The sequence below is a fragment of the Scyliorhinus canicula genome, chromosome 5 (genome assembly GCF_902713615.1).
Source record: "Scyliorhinus canicula chromosome 5, sScyCan1.1, whole genome shotgun sequence".
NCBI classification, from domain to species: Eukaryota; Metazoa; Chordata; class Chondrichthyes; order Carcharhiniformes; family Scyliorhinidae; genus Scyliorhinus; species Scyliorhinus canicula.
In genome coordinates this window covers 59,870,422-59,886,242 of record NC_052150.1, presented here as the reverse complement: position 1 = coordinate 59,886,242, position 15,821 = coordinate 59,870,422, and the positions used below count along the sequence as shown (strand labels likewise).

Genomic DNA, 15,821 nt, shown 5'->3' with positions numbered 1-15,821 from the left:
AGTTTTTGTTCTAATATCGAATCCAGTAACATAGACTTATGCTAAACATTAAAGATTCTTTTAGGATTTCCATCTGATATCTAAATCAAAGCATTACCTTAAATCCCCAAGTTGTTTCAGCTGTTTGAACTGCAGGACACACACAACTTTTGTTTTAAAGTGTCCGGCTGTTTGATAACCTGAGAAGCATTGGTTTGAGGTTTCATTCTTAAACTCTTCTTCAATGCTTATGCTTTTTGGAGAAAAAGCCTGTATGTTTATAACCATCTAAACTAAATTACAATTTCATTGGAAGCAATCGGTGCCACCTGCTCGATTAAACTTTTCTCTTTTGATTATCCCTTGTAATTCACTATTATTTAATTGTTGAGTATGGTCTTATTTTTAAACACTGATTATGTATGTATCTGGTCAATATATGCTTATTTTATATTCCAATTGTTTTCACTTGTTTTAAACTTTTATTATCGAAATAGTGATCCTTAAAGATTATTTTCTAGTTTAGTAAAGGCTATATTCTTACTATACCAGGTGACTGATCATGTTCAATTCTACATTCAGAAGCCCACACTCTTCCACAATACACTGAGCTAAATTTGAAGAATGACATCTTAATAGGAAACACACTAAATTCTAGACTGAACTGTCACTAATGTGTATTATCTGCTTTTAAAATCCCTTTGGTATTGAATAAAGCATTTAAATTATGAAAGGATAGCCTTTATCGAAAGCTATTTCCAAAAAGGACGAGCATGCAAAGTCCAATGGCTATTAAACATGTCCGTCTTTAAATAAAAGCTGCTTTTAATTAAATTAAGTATTGCTCACAGAGAAAATGCTGGAAAATGGCAGCGTCTGTAGGGAGAGAAAAGAGAACTTTGACAAAGGGTCATCCGGACTCAAAGTTCGCTCTTTTTTTCTTCCTGCACATGCTGCCAGACCTGCTGACATTTTCCAGCATTTTCTCTTTGGTTTCAGATTCCAGCATCCACAGTAATTTGCTTTTATTAAGTATTGCCCATGTTGTGTGTGAAATGACTTTGGGCTAAAATGCCTATCTGTTGGCCTGTGACCATTTTCTCAATTCTAAAGTATAATGTCCTAGCTCGTGTTTGAAACAAACCTGTTGGACTTTAACCTGGTGTTGTAAGACTTCTTACTGTGCTCACCCCAGTCCAACGCCGGCATCTCCACATCATGGCTACCATTGACACCGCAAACTGCCGGCTCAAAGTGGAGAGGATCTCCAGGAAGATCGCGCATATAGACACTGACATTCAGTTTCTACAAAGATGCAAAAAAGCAGACAAGATCCCGAAAGGACTACAGATCAAAAACCCACTCAAGTCGACTTACAACACAGACCTCTCTCTCTGCATCTTTGATGATTTGATTGCCTGCAGGTGCTCGCATTCCGGGGCATCTCTGACTGTGTCTATATAAACATTTCTGGAACAAGCCTTTCCATTCACCTGAAGAAGGAGCCGTGCTCCGAAAGCTCGTGTTTGAAACAAACCTGTTGGACTTTAACCTGGTGTTGTAAGACTTCTTACTGTGCTCACCCCAGTCCAACGCCGGCATCTCCACATCATGGCTACCATTGACACCGCAAACTGCCGGCTCAAAGTGGAGAGGATCTCCAGGAAGATCGCGCATATAGACACTGACATTCAGTTTCTACAAAGATGCAAAAAAGCAGACAAGATCCCGAAAGGACTACAGATCAAAAACCCACTCAAGTCGACTTACAACACAGACCTCTCTCTCTGCATCTTTGATGATTTGATTGCCTGCAGGTGCTCGCATTCCGGGGCATCTCTGACTGTGTCTATATAAACATTTCTGGAACAAGCCTTTCCATTCATCTGAAGAAGGAGCCGTGCTCCGAAAGCTCGTGTTTGAAACAAACCTGTTGGACTTTAACCTGGTGTTGTAAGACTTCTTACTGTGCTCACCCCAGTCCAACGCCGGCATCTCCACATCCTAGTTATATATGAAGGTTATTTAACTACTCGTGTAATCAGTCACAAGATTGATGACCATGATCAAGTTTAATTGTGACTGAACTGATCAAATTCTGTTTTTATTAGATGGGGTTTTAGTATTTGATATCTTAATCCAGCTTCTTTAGTGTTATGGATAATTTTATGGAGGGTTCCCTTTTTGCACTGAGCTCAGAACTCTGTGTTAAATCACCCCTGGTTTGAAAGCATGACCGTGGATACTGATCAAAGGCCTTTTCAGGTACGACTGATATTTTCTGTAATCTGATATCCTGCTCTCACTTTCTAGATTTGGGTAAAGTTACTGGAGGGCAGCTAGATCACAAAGATGTGCAGGTTAGATGGATTGGCCATGCTAAATTGCCCTTCGTGTCCAAAAACGTGGGTTGTGGTGGGGTTACTGGATTACGGGGATAGGGTGGAGGGTGCTCTTTTCCAAGGACCAGTGTAGACTCGATGGGCCGAATGGCGGCCTTCTGTACTGTAAATTCTATGATTCTACATGGAAGCACATACCGTAAAAGTCAGTGTCGTGTGCATAAAAAAACAAGAGCATTAGTGTTTCCTTTAAATTTCCTCTAACATCCCGATATATGCTTTGTAATTTTCTCTAGCGAATGATATTTCAATCCAAAACAATCTGGTCTTTGGGACATCGCTGCTGACTCCACCTGATACACAGGTAAGAATTAGTATTCTGAGTATTGTTTTGATGACACACTAAAACCCTTATTTGTTTCATGAGGCTCGAAACATTAAATCACTTATTTGTTTCATGAGGCTACACTGATAACTATGTTGACTTTGCATTAATGTGTGTGGTTGGTTCAGTGTCTAACTCATTGGCTAGATACTAAACCAAAAAGAATTGACAATCACGTTCCTTCCCTGGTTTAGCTGCTTAGACGGTTATACTTTGATCAGTGCAGTGTGTGCTGAGTTAAGTTGCTCTCAGCTAGCGTTACAGAAGAGATTTTGGTTTGCTTCAGCAACTCTGCGTTAAGGGAAAGTTGATTTGGGGGATTTCTTCCCTTGATTGCTAACTAATAGTGTGTGTGGACAAGTTTGGATTGCAGTTCTCTGAGAATGAGTAACCTGCAAGTTGTCTAATTTCACACACACACTTTCTTCACTGAGGAAATGGAGACGCTTCTGGTGCTTTGCACCAAACAACGTCTATGCTAGTTGACAGAATAAATGGAAAGGGCAAGTAACAGTAATGGGTAAGAAATCTAAAACATCATTGATTTAATTTAACGAGTTTTAAACAGAAGAAGGAAGATAAAATGTAATTAGTAAACTTGGATTTACAGCATATAGAATAGAATAGAACAGCACAGAACAGGCCCTTCGGCCCTCGATGTTGTGCCGAGCAATGATCACCCTTCTTAAACCCACGTAACCCGTATACCCGTAACCCAACAATCCCCCCATTAACCTTGCACTACGGGCAATTTAGCATGGCCAATCCACCTAACCCGCACATCTTTGGACTGTGGGAGGAAACCGGAGCACCCGGAGGAAACCCACGCACACACGGGGAGGACGTGCAGACTCCACACAGACAGTGACCCAGCTGGGAATCGAACCTGGGACCCTGGAGCTGTGAAGCATTGATGCTAACCACCATGCTACCGTGAGGCCCTGGCATATATTTGGCATTAATTTATTTTTACTCAACTTGAGCTCTAATTGGGCAAGTGGCTGAGCGGCAACAATATTGATTAATCTCTAGATGTTAATCTCATCAATTTAATAATAATAATCGCTTATTGTCACGAGTAGGCTTCAATGAAGTTATTGTGAAAAGTCCCAAGTCGCCACATTCCGGCACCTGTTTGGGGAGGCCGGTACGGGAATTGAACCCGCACATTACAAGCCAGCTGTGTTAAACTAGCCCTTACTAAAACCAGCCCAATTTGTAGGAATCGTTGATATCGCTGAGCCCACAAAAGATCAGCCATGATCTAATTGAATGGCGGAGCAGGCTCCAGATGGTGGTTTTTAGTACACATTCCTTCACAGCAAGCTTGCAGGTTAAAGTCTCTGTTTCCAGCCTGCACTAGTCTTCTCTGTAGATTCATTCAGGTTCTCTGCAACTTCAGAAATACAGCAGTCACAGCCTTTCGGGAGAGAGAAAGCTTGTCCTGGTCTTGGTTTGCAGACTGTAATGTTTTTTTCTGCAGATAAATTCATTCCGATTCTCTGCAAGTTCAGAAATACAGCAGTCACAGCTTTCCTGGTGAAAACACAGAGGAGAGAGTAGCAGGACCTTGTCTCTGCTGCCAGGATCAAACTGAAACTCCTTGAGACTCTGAAAATCATTCCACTGAGTTGGTGCAGCCTCAGTGGGCCAAATGGCCGCCTTCTTCACTGTAGGGATTCTATGATAGGTTTCAATCACCACCTGCTACCAGGAAGAGTATTTTGGGCAAATTAATTGGCCACCAGCCACTCAATCAAACTGAGTCCCCATCCATCTGGTGCCAACAAGTCTGGCATTCCTGTTTAAACCAGCAGTGTTCTCTCCTGTAACTACTGAATTCTGCTGCTTGCCTTAAAGATACATGTCCATTAATTATCCATGGATCAAAAATAAGAACAGCAAAGTAAAAGAAAGGGGAAATAACTGAATAAACAGGAAGGACCCTTACAACCATACCCTTTTTAAATTAGATTTATTTTAAGTAATAGTTATCTGCTATCACTTCCATGACGTTTACTATGTGCAGATGAAAACATTCATATCTTCTGAGTTAGACTAGTTAATGACTTGTAGAATGATAGAAAAGCTGCACCACAGAAGGAATCCACTCGTCCCATCTTGTTCATGCCAGCCGGAGAACACCAGGCGCCCTTTTTAATCCCACCGTCGAGCACCTGGTCCAGTCTATTATTTACAGCACGTAAGATGCAGATCCAGGTACTTTTTAAAAGAGTTTAGGGTCTCTGCCTCCACCACCATCCCAGGCAACAACTTCCAGACTCTCACTACCCTCTACACCTCATGCCCCCTCTACACCTTCTCCCCACTTTCTATTTTACATGTTTTTTTTTAAATATTCCAAAGTCATGCTCACCATCCTAGTCTCCCTGACAAGGCAAGGTAATTCATTAATATTTCTGCCTTTTTGCTGTCACCTGCAGGTTTATAGTGTATATCCCTAATGTATTACATTGTTATTCTCGCATATCTGCGTGGGTTTCACCCCCACAACCCAAAGATGTGTAGTCTACGCTAAGTTGCCCCTTAATTGGAAAAAAATAAAGGGTATTCTAAATTCATAAGAACTGTTGAGTCTATCATTTTGTCAAATGCTTTGCCTTGCTGAATGATTTAAAAAAAGAATAGACTGCGTCCCACCAAACTGTAATAGTAGCTATTGTGTGTGAAGGGAAAATTCCAGAGTACACCTGCAGTCAATTGTAATCCAAGTTATCTAATGTCACTGGACACATGGAAATCATAATCAAAAAGTTTTGGGGCAAAAGTGTTAATCATTTTGGGTGTTTGATTTGCTGAGTTGATTGAAAATGGTATTTGATCAGTGCTTGTAGTCTTTGCTGTCTAACAAAGCTATATTTTGTTCGTCTAGGAAATGAAACTACCATCAAATAGGTTTCCTGGGAGGATATTCACAAAAGGTCAGATCCCAACAGATGAAGAACATACATCGGGCTCCAAGGGTTAGGGTTCACAGTAAGAAGTCTTACAACACCAGGTTAAAGTCCAACATGTGTTTGAAACAACTTCTTGCTGTGCTCACCCCAGTCCAACTCCAGCATCTCCACATCATGGTTAGGGTTCAGTCACTGATCCAGAGTTGTGGGGAAATATTTTTAGTTTTAAATCGGCCCTTTGTAAACCACCAGAAGTTCGTTTTTTTTAAATAACAATTTACATTAAAGGCACAATATTAAAAAAAAAACACACACCAAGGTGATTTACAGGAGCATTATAAAACAGAATAAATGTCATTTGTGACCTTGAGAGCTGTTTCATTGTGGGGAAAATGCATTTTTTTGTTAAGCAATCTGTTTGCGGAAGTTGTTTTCTTTAAAGATTTTTCCAAATACTGTTTGCACATTGGAGTTGAAATTGAAGGCACAGATATATCATATTCTATTTACGTGATGCAATTCTGCAGATCCAAATGATGCTCTTTATTGTAACACTGATGAGGAAACTAGAGCTCTACAGCAAGTGGGTTTTGTTTGATTTTGGGCATGAAAAATAAATTTAATTTCTAAACTTGGTCAAGTGATTCACTTTTAAAATTCAAATGCAAGTTTATGTAAATTCCTGGCAATTTTGTCTTGGTCACTTTGTTACAGTGACTGCAAAGTCAAAACTACACGAGACCATCTTCTTGATGGTCTCATTTACTGGTAGATATCTGCACATCCTACATGACACCATTTAGAATTATCAAATTCATTTTCCATTGAAGAATCTGGTGTCTGAATTATAGCACTAAATTATAACTTAATAGCCTTATTGAATTAGGATGTCATCACAATTAACACTTGTGGGAAGGAAAAATATTGACCAATTCTTTCCACAGGTAATCTGTTGTTACGAAGTCCACGCACCATAACAGTTAAAAACTAGAAAAATGATGGCTTGCCAGCGATTTGAAAATACTGGAAAGGACAGCAATTATATGTAACTTGTAATGAATAATCAGGATGAAAAACAAAAGTTAAATTGTTTTTGTTCTTGGTTGGCATTCTGGAAAATTCCATCATTACTCATCAGCCTTCTAACTGTCCTCTCACTTTTCCAGGCTTTTATTTATTGCCTTTCATTAAGTTCATAGCTGCACTCTTCGCCTATTGGCATTCTCTCTGAAAGCTAGCACAGAACTGGCATTCACTCTTGCTGAGTAATATACTTATGTTTCCTTCTCTCTTACCGTCCCACTTAACATGCCAACAGTGGACCAGATTCAAAAGGTGCTTTACCTCTTCTGTTTATCCTGCTGTCCCCATGAACTCAACCAGCATATCAATAATTACCCCTTATCTCTGCATTTCATTCCAGAATGCCCATTCACGTGTGAATAGTGCCCTTTCCATCCGGAACCTCATTTCAATTATATTGTGGCTGTTATGGCAGTCTTGACATCTGGAAATATTTTTATCCACATGCCTGACCCAAATGACTTCAGTACACGTGACAATCCTTAATGCTTTGCACTCCCCACCAACTCCTCCTGTGATTATATGACAAATGACATAAACCATTACAGCTGCCCAACTGCACACACAAACAAACCTGTTCTATGTATGCTATGCGTTCAGTTATGCAGGAATTACACAATGTAAACATCTTGCTGTGAAACATTATGCTAAGAATCAGAGGTATGCTGAGGTCTATATTGGAGTTCAAATGAACAGCAAAGTAAATGATCCTGCTATTGTCATAATATACATCTATGTATATAATGGAGTACAGACAGGTAGTGATTGACACACAGGATGACCAATAAGCACACTGGTGAGCAGCCAATAACCAAACAGGGCACGACCACTATAAAGCCAGAGGGCACCAGTTTTCCTGCTCTCTCGGGACCAAGCCTCTGAGACAGTCCGAGCTCGCGAGCTAGCCAGTGCCAACACCATGTGGTAGCTAGTAAGTCTGGTCAGGCTCGTGTCAGGTCTCCATTCAAGTCGGCATACTGTCAACCCACAGTTGAACATGTATTATAGGGGCAGCACGGTGGCACAGTGGTTAGCATTGCTGCCTACGGCGCTGAGGACCCGGGTTCGAATCCCGACCCTGGGTCACTGTCTGTGTGGAGTTTGCACATTCTCCCCGTGTTTGCTTGGGTTTCACCCCCACAACCCAAAAGATATGCAGGATAGGTGGATTGGCCAAGCTAAATTGCCCCTTAATTGGAAAAAATAATTGGGTACTCTAAATTTTAAGAAAAAAAAACGTATTATAGTTTAGATGTTAAATAAAATAGTGTTCCATCTCATCAAGTGTTGGAAATCTGTCTCTCGCTACACTGCATCAAGTGCAGTCCACATCGACCCAGCCAGCCCAACACATCATGGTACCATGTTTGGATGCTGAAAATTGACGGACCGACCTTGAGTGAATCAGCGTTGACCAGCAAACAGCCATCCGGTGACATGGAAAACGTACGCCCTCGTCCGCAACTCCGCATCGCTGGCAACCTCGGTGCAAATTGGAAGATCTTCCATCAGAAGTTCCAACTCTATCTCAAAGCCACCGACCTCGAGGCCGCATCGGATGCTAGGAAAATCGTACTATTCCTCTCCACAGCCGGGGACCACGCCATCCACATCTACAACTCCCTTACATTCGCTGAAGGTGAAGAAGACAAGACGAAACAAGACAGTCCTGCTGAAGTTCGACAGTCATGTAACTGTGACTCGACAACTGATTCCATGATCCGGGATCAGATCGTTTTCAGGGTCCACTCTGATTCACTTTGCCAGCAGCTCCTGAAAGTCAAGCAGCTCACCCTCACCATCGCCATCGAAACGTGTGTTCTCCACGAACATGCGAACAATTGGTACTCCCACATCAGGGCGGCAGAAACGGCAAAGCAAACCTCCCACGAGGCGGAATGGGTACAGGCCATCGCACAAATGCAGGGCCTATAGATCGATGAGAGTGGCCATTTTGCACGCTTTTCCCGGGCCCCTGCGCATGCGCGCCATGACAGAGGGGACGGCGAGGCAGAAAATCAGCCTGCGCAGGTGTGTATGTCGTTCGACCGCACTGCGCATGCGCGTTGGCGCACTGAATGCACTGACGTTGGCGTCATGATGTGTCCGAATTGTGGCTCTGCCCATTTAAAGCGGCAATGTCCGGCAAAATCACAATGGTGTCTACAGTGTGACAAGCTTGGCCACTACGCAGCCCTTTGCAGATCTGCTCCACTGCCCAGCATCCAGCGATCCCAGCCACGGCGCAGAAGCGTCCGTTCGACACAGCAGGCCCTGCCGGACTCCGACCCCGACAGCCCAACAAATCCTGATGCTGAGTGCCTCAAATCCCCATACCGGGTGGGCATCATTATGAAGCATGCGCTGCCTCTCTCCAAGATAGTGAAGCACCTCCCGATCCTAGGCATGGATCCCGACAATGAGTGGTGTGCTGTCCTCACAGTCAACAAGACTCGCATCCGGCTCAAGCTGGACACCGGCACATCGGCGAACCTCATCTTGAAATCCGATCGCAACACCATCCACATCAAACCTAGCATTCTTCCACCATGTCTGCCAGCTCCTTGACTACAATGGCAATGCCATAGCTGCCAGTGGCTCATGCCAACTCGGAGTTTCCAATAAATAATTTAAAGCAACGCTGCGATTTGAGATTGTAGGTCCTGACAGAGCATCCCTGCTCGGTGCCCGGGCCTGCAAACTCCTGAACCTGGTTCAGCGAGTCAACACCATGTCATCCTCACAGGCGACGTCCTCACCTGATGAAAACTTCCAAGCTGAAATTGATGACATCATCACGCAATACCACAGTGTGTTCGTCAGAAGGGGCACATTCCCATACCGTTACAAAATCCTGCTCAAACCAAACGCCTCCCCTGTCAGGTGCCGGCACCCCTCAAGGACGGCCTCAAGCAGCAGTTGCAGGACCTCCAGGACCAGGGCATCATATCGAAGGTCACAGAACCCACCGACTGGGTCAGCTCCATGGTCTGCGTCAAGGAACCGTCAGGGGAGCTTCGAATCTGCATTGACCCCAAAGATCTAAATCGCAACATCATGAGGGAACATTACCCGATACAAAAATGAGAAGAGTTGACCAGCGAGATGGCTCATGCCAAATTCTTTACGAAGCTGGTCGCCTCCAACGGGTTCTGGGAAATACAGCTGGACGCATCCAGTCGCAAGCTGTGTACATTCAACACCCAGTTCGGTCGCTACTGCTACAACCGGATGCCTTTTGACATCATCTCTGCCTCAGAGGTATTTCACCGCATCATGGAACAGATGATGGAGGGGATCGAGGGGGTGCGAGTGTATGTTGACGATGTCATAATCTGGTCCACAACTCCTCAAGAACACATCGATCGCCTCAAGCAAGTGTTCCACAGAATCTACGAGCATGGCCTCCGACTCAACAGGGCCAAGTGCTTGTTCGGTCAATCAGAAATCAAATTCCTTGGTGACCACATCTCGCAGCAAGGCGTGCGGCCAGATGCTGACAAGGTTTCGGCGATTGACGCCATGAAGACCCCAGAGGACAAGAAGGCGGTCCTCCGCTTTCTAGGGATGGTCAACTTCCTCGGGAAGTTCATTCCAAACATGGCTTCTCACACCATAGCCCTCCGCCATCTCGTCAGAAAGTCGATGGAATTCCAATGGCTGCCCGCTCATGAGAAAGAATGGCGTGAGCTGAGGGCAAAACTCACCACAGCCCCGGTTCTGGCATTTTTCAATCCTACCAAGGAGACCAAAATATCCACAGATGCGAGCCAGGACGGTATTGGGGCGGTGCTCCTCCAATGGGATGACTCCTCCTGAACCCCAGTTGCGTATGCCTCCAGAGCCATGATGCCCACTGAGCAACGGTACGCTCAAATTGAGAAGGCATGCCTGGGCCTCCTAACGGGAATCGACAAGTTTCACGACTGTGTATGGCCTTCCAAAATTCACGGGAACATTACCCAATACAAAAACGAGAAGCATTGACCAGCGAGATGGCTCATGCCAAATTCTTTACGAAGCTGGACGCCTCCAACGGGTTCTGGCAAATACAGCTGGACGCATCCAGTGGCAAGCTGTGCACATTCAACACCCAGTTCGGTCGCTACTGCTACAACCGGATGCCTTTTGGCATCATCTCTGCCTCAGAGGTATTTCACCGCATCATGGAACAGATGATGGAGGGTATCGAGGGGGTGCGCGTGTATGTTGACGATGTCATAATCTGGTCCACAACTCCTCAAGAACACATCGATCGCCTCAAGTAGGTATTCCACAGTATCTACGAGCATGGCCTCCGACTCAACGGGGACCACAGGCCATTAGTCCACATAATCTAGAAGGACTTAAACGATATGACACCCCGGTTACAACGAATCCTTCTCAAGCTATGCCGCTACGATTTTGAACTTGTCTACACGCCAGGCAAAGAACACATTGTTGCAGATGCCCTTTCCAGGTTTATCACCACACCGTGTGAGCAAACTGACTTTGTCTGCCAAATCGATGCGCAGGTGCAACTGTGTGCCTCCAACCTACCGGCCTCTGATGAGAGGGTCGTTCAAATTCGGGAGGAGACAGCCAAGGATCCTCTGCTACAGCGGGTGATGCAGCACCTCACAAATGGACGGCAGAAGGAACAGTGTCCCCAGTTTTACAACGTAAAGGATGACCTGACAATGGTGGACGGCATCCTTATGAAGCTTGATAGAATCGTGATTCCGCAGAGCATGCAAGCTATGGTGCTTGGCCAAATCCATGGGGGTCGAGAAATGTTGCCACAGAGCTCGGGAGGCAGTTTACTGGCCGGGCATCAGTCAGGACGTTGCCAACACGGTCCTCAACTGCCCTACTTGTCAAACATTTCAGCCAGCTCAACCCAAAGAAATTCTGCAGCAACATGAGATAGTGAACTCCCCATGGTCCAAAGTTGGTGTTGACCTTTTCCACACCAAGGGGCGTGACTATGACCTCCTGGTCGACTACTTCTCCAATTACCCCGAAGTGGTGAAACTGTCCGACCTCACGTCGAAGGCGGTGATTAAAGCATGCAAAGAAACATTTGCCAGACATGGGATACAGCTCACGGTGACAACGATCCCTGTTTTTACAGCCAGGAGTGGTCTGAGATTGCCCGGCTATACAACTTTCGTCACGTCACCTCCAGCCCCCACTACCCGCAGTCAAACGGAAGGCAGAGAAAGGGGTCCATATCGTCAAGAGATTACTATACAAGGCTACAGACTCAGGCTCCGACTTCAACCTGGCGCTGCTGGCATACAGAGCAACCCCGCTGTCCACTGGGTTGTCTCCTGCGCAGATGCTCATGAATCGCACTCTGCGAACCACGGTTCCAGCCATCCATGTTCCAGACCTTGACCACCTCACGGTCATACAAAAGATGCAGCAGTCTCGGGCCCAACAGAAATCAGCATACCACGCTCATGCCACGGATCTCCCCGAGCTGGTCCTGACTGATCATGTTCGTGTGCAGCTGCCTGACAGCGGCTGGTCAGCCACAGCTGTGGTGGTCAAGCAAGTGGCCCCTTTCCTCGTCCGCATGGCTGATGGCTCCTTCCTACGATGCAACTGACGGGCGCTGCACAGAGTTCCACACCCGCCACCCAACCGTGATGTCCCGCCTCCCACAATGCTTCCTCCGGACGTGCCCTACCACGAGGCCACCGATCTACCAGCAATCCTGCCGACCTCTGCGACCACCGCATTGGCGGCAGTCCCACCTATCCAAGTGCAGGTGGCCCCTGATCCACCCTTGAGGCGATCAACCAGAATTTGTCGCCCGCCACAAAGACTAAACTTATAGACTGAACTTTTGCACAATTTTGTTACCTCATCGTTATGACCTCTGTAAATATCATTTCTACCGTTTCATCTGCCCTATATCTGCACTAGCGACACCTTCCTATGTATATAAGATCATTTTAACACATTCTGTACATAGTCACACACACATACACGTACACACGCACCTTACTATTTATTATCTGAACACAAACAATAAAAAAAAGTGGGGGGGGGGGAGAGATGTCATAATATACATCCATGTATATAATGGAGTGCAGACAGGCAGTGATTGACGCACAGGGTGACCAGTAAGCACACAGAACAGAGCAGTCTATCACCAGACAGGACACGACCACTATAAAGCCAGAGGGCACCAGTTTTCCCGTTCTCTCGGGACCAAGCCTCTGAGACAGTCTGAGCTCGTGAGCTAGCCAATGCCAACACCATGTGGTAGTCAGTAAGTCTGGTCAGGCTAGTATCAGGTCTCCATTCAAGTCAGCATAGTGTCAACTCACAGTTGAACATGTATTATTATAGTTTAGATGTTAAATACAATCGTGTTGCATCTCATCACGTGTTGGAAGTCTGTCTCTCGCTACACTGCATCAAGTGTGGCCCACATCGACCCAGCCAGTCCAACACATCAGCTATCAAACTGGGCTTCATTTCGGGGCCTCGGTGAGGAATGCCCCACCGAGACCACACAGTCCCATTTCCTGCAGTGGTGATCTCCACTCCAGTGCAGGAAGAGATGGCACCCTGATCTCGGAACCCCCACTCCCGTGGCCTTGGGACTCCTCCAACACCCCTAGAATGGGGTCATGCCCATCTCCTAAGGGCAGGGCATCCCAGGCTAAATCACTGATGTGGGCAAAATGCCAACTGGGCATCTAGGCACTGCAGCCTGGTACACTTGCAGTGCTAGCTGGGTACCATGGCAGTTCCACTGGGGTGCCAGAGTGTCCGGATGGCATTGGGGTGCCAGGGTGCCACACTGCCCAGAGCCTGACCACCCAGGGCCCCCCTATCACCAGGACAGATGGTGAAATTTGAATTCAATTCAAATCTGCAATGAAAAGTCTAAAGATGACCATGAAACCATTGTTGATTATCATAAAAACCCATCTGGTTCACTAATGTGCTGTCAGAAGGAAATCTGTTGTCCTTACCTGGTGTGGTCTACATGTGACTCCAGATCCACAGCAATGTGGCTGGCTCTTAAATGCCCTCAGGGATGGACAATAAATGATGGCCCAGCAGCGATGCCCACATCCCATAAACGTATTTTTAAAAATCACATGAATGGTTAAACTGAGCCCCGATTATACCTTAATTTCTTTTAGAACAGAGGTTGGCATCTCCAACCATCAGGCTAGTGTGAAGAGTCACTGACATATTTTCTTGTTCTCTTCGCTTTCAATAGCTTTTCCTTCATAAATTCACCCACTTTTCACCATTCCTTATCTCTGCCTCTGATATTGAAACATGGGCTTGGATACAAGCTCTCCTTCAGCTTTTATATTTCACTCCTTATGACAAGGAAAATGAAAAGTTCTAGATGTTTTATGCTGATTCTATTTGCATTTGTAGGTGCTGGTCCCACATTGCAGCAGTCTCCAAGCATTCCCTCAGAAGGACCTCCCAGTGAGAATAATTATCTGACTAAAGATGAAGCCAACCTAACTCAATTTCCACATTTTAAAGCAAAACGTCTGTTTACATCAGCTGAGAAGTACGAGAAAGCTGATGGTAAATGGTTTTGGCTTTTGAAGAATGCAGCACATCATTTATGGGCTTATCTAAAATTTTTAATAAACCAAAGTTTATAAAAGACCGGTAGAGATATGGGTAATGATAACCAGTGAGGGGCAGGAAGGCATTTGCTTTTCAGAGTTGTACTGTTGATATACCATCAATTGGACTTCGAGTCGTGAAGAAGTTCCATATATCAGGCTTTAATCAACTAGTTGTGTGCCCGGCAGTCAACTTGGAGAAAGGCCGACTGCCAGGTCCTACGGGTTCTTATACCCCACCTTGTAGGCGGGACTACTTGCCTCTCGGCCAATGGGTGAGCAGTCACATGACTAGCCTTAACCAATCAGCAGAGAGGCACATGACCGACCTGAGCCAATGGGCAGCGAGTGCTCTGCACCAATGGCAGATAGGTACCGTAAACCTCCTAGTTATACCACCACAACTGTATGTTAAGACATTGGTGAAATAATGCATCGTTTTCACTTGAACTTGTTCAAATTTCAATTATTTTAGTAATTAGAAGAGAAGAGTCATCTTCCATAAGGGGTTGGAATATGAAGTCTGATATGAAACTAAATTATATGTAAACTAATTCTTATCACAAGTGTTTTCCAACCTATTGTTCTGCATTTAACTTGAGAACCACTTTAATAGATTTGTTCAAAAAATGTTGAAGCTAAGAACTTTTAATGGAAAGCATGGATCCTGAACAGTTTATTTTGTCGACCAGAATTGCAGGACACGGTGCAGGAAATCGAAAAATCACTCTCCGAGTTCGATGATGAAGACTCCAGTGAGCCAAACATTAGTGCTGCATTTCGGAGCTTCACTGAAGAAATGAGGAAGAAGTTGAAGGTAAACTTGCTCTTTTGATTGTTTGACAATGAAGTGTTTATTGACGACCACATTTATTTGTGTCATAGGATTTTGGTGCTTGACTAACCAGTTATTGGTTGTGTGTATTTATTTAATAACTGCATGTTTAATCTAATGGCTGCTATACATGGTGGTTAGCACTGCTGCCTCAAGCACCAGAGACCCAGGTTTGATACCAGCCTTGGTGACTGTCGAGTTTACACATTCTCCCCATGTCTGTGCTCCGGTTTTCTCCCACAGTCCAAAGATGTGCAGGTTAGGTGGATTGGCCATGATAAATTGCCCTGAGTGACCAAAAAAGGTTAGGAGGGTTCTTGGGTTACAGGAGTAGGGGGGAAGTGAGGGCTTAAGTGGATCGGTGCAGACTCGATGGGCCGAATGGCCTCCTTCTACACTGTATGTTCTATGTTCATGTTCTATGAGTCCAGGTTTCCTCCCGCAGTCCAAGGATGCGCAGTGACCAAAGCGCAAGGTTACGGGGAAGGGATAGGGCGGGGAAGTGGACTTGGGCTGTGCTCTCTTTCGAAGGGTTGGAGCAGACTCAACGGGTTGAATGGCCTCTTTCTGCACTGTAGGGATTCATGGATTTAAGGTCCAGTACCTTTTGTCACCCACAAAATATTTATCTTGCATTATCCTGAAATATAGATGAGTCAGTTGGCTTTTTTAACCCTTCAT

At 45.0% G+C, this 15,821-nt stretch overlaps 1 protein-coding gene across 1 annotated transcript in view; it reads left to right on the top strand.

Moving 5' to 3' along the window:
• Positions 1-15,821, top strand: part of sycp2l (synaptonemal complex protein 2-like) — a 210,125-nt gene that overhangs the window by 175,598 nt on the left and 18,706 nt on the right. Inside the window, exons 28-31 of the mRNA XM_038796429.1 lie at positions 2,618-2,685; positions 5,600-5,648; positions 14,103-14,261; positions 14,998-15,122. Of these exons, the coding sequence (XP_038652357.1) occupies positions 2,618-2,685; positions 5,600-5,648; positions 14,103-14,261; positions 14,998-15,122 (401 nt within the window). The remainder of the gene's footprint in view (positions 1-2,617; positions 2,686-5,599; positions 5,649-14,102; positions 14,262-14,997; positions 15,123-15,821) is intronic.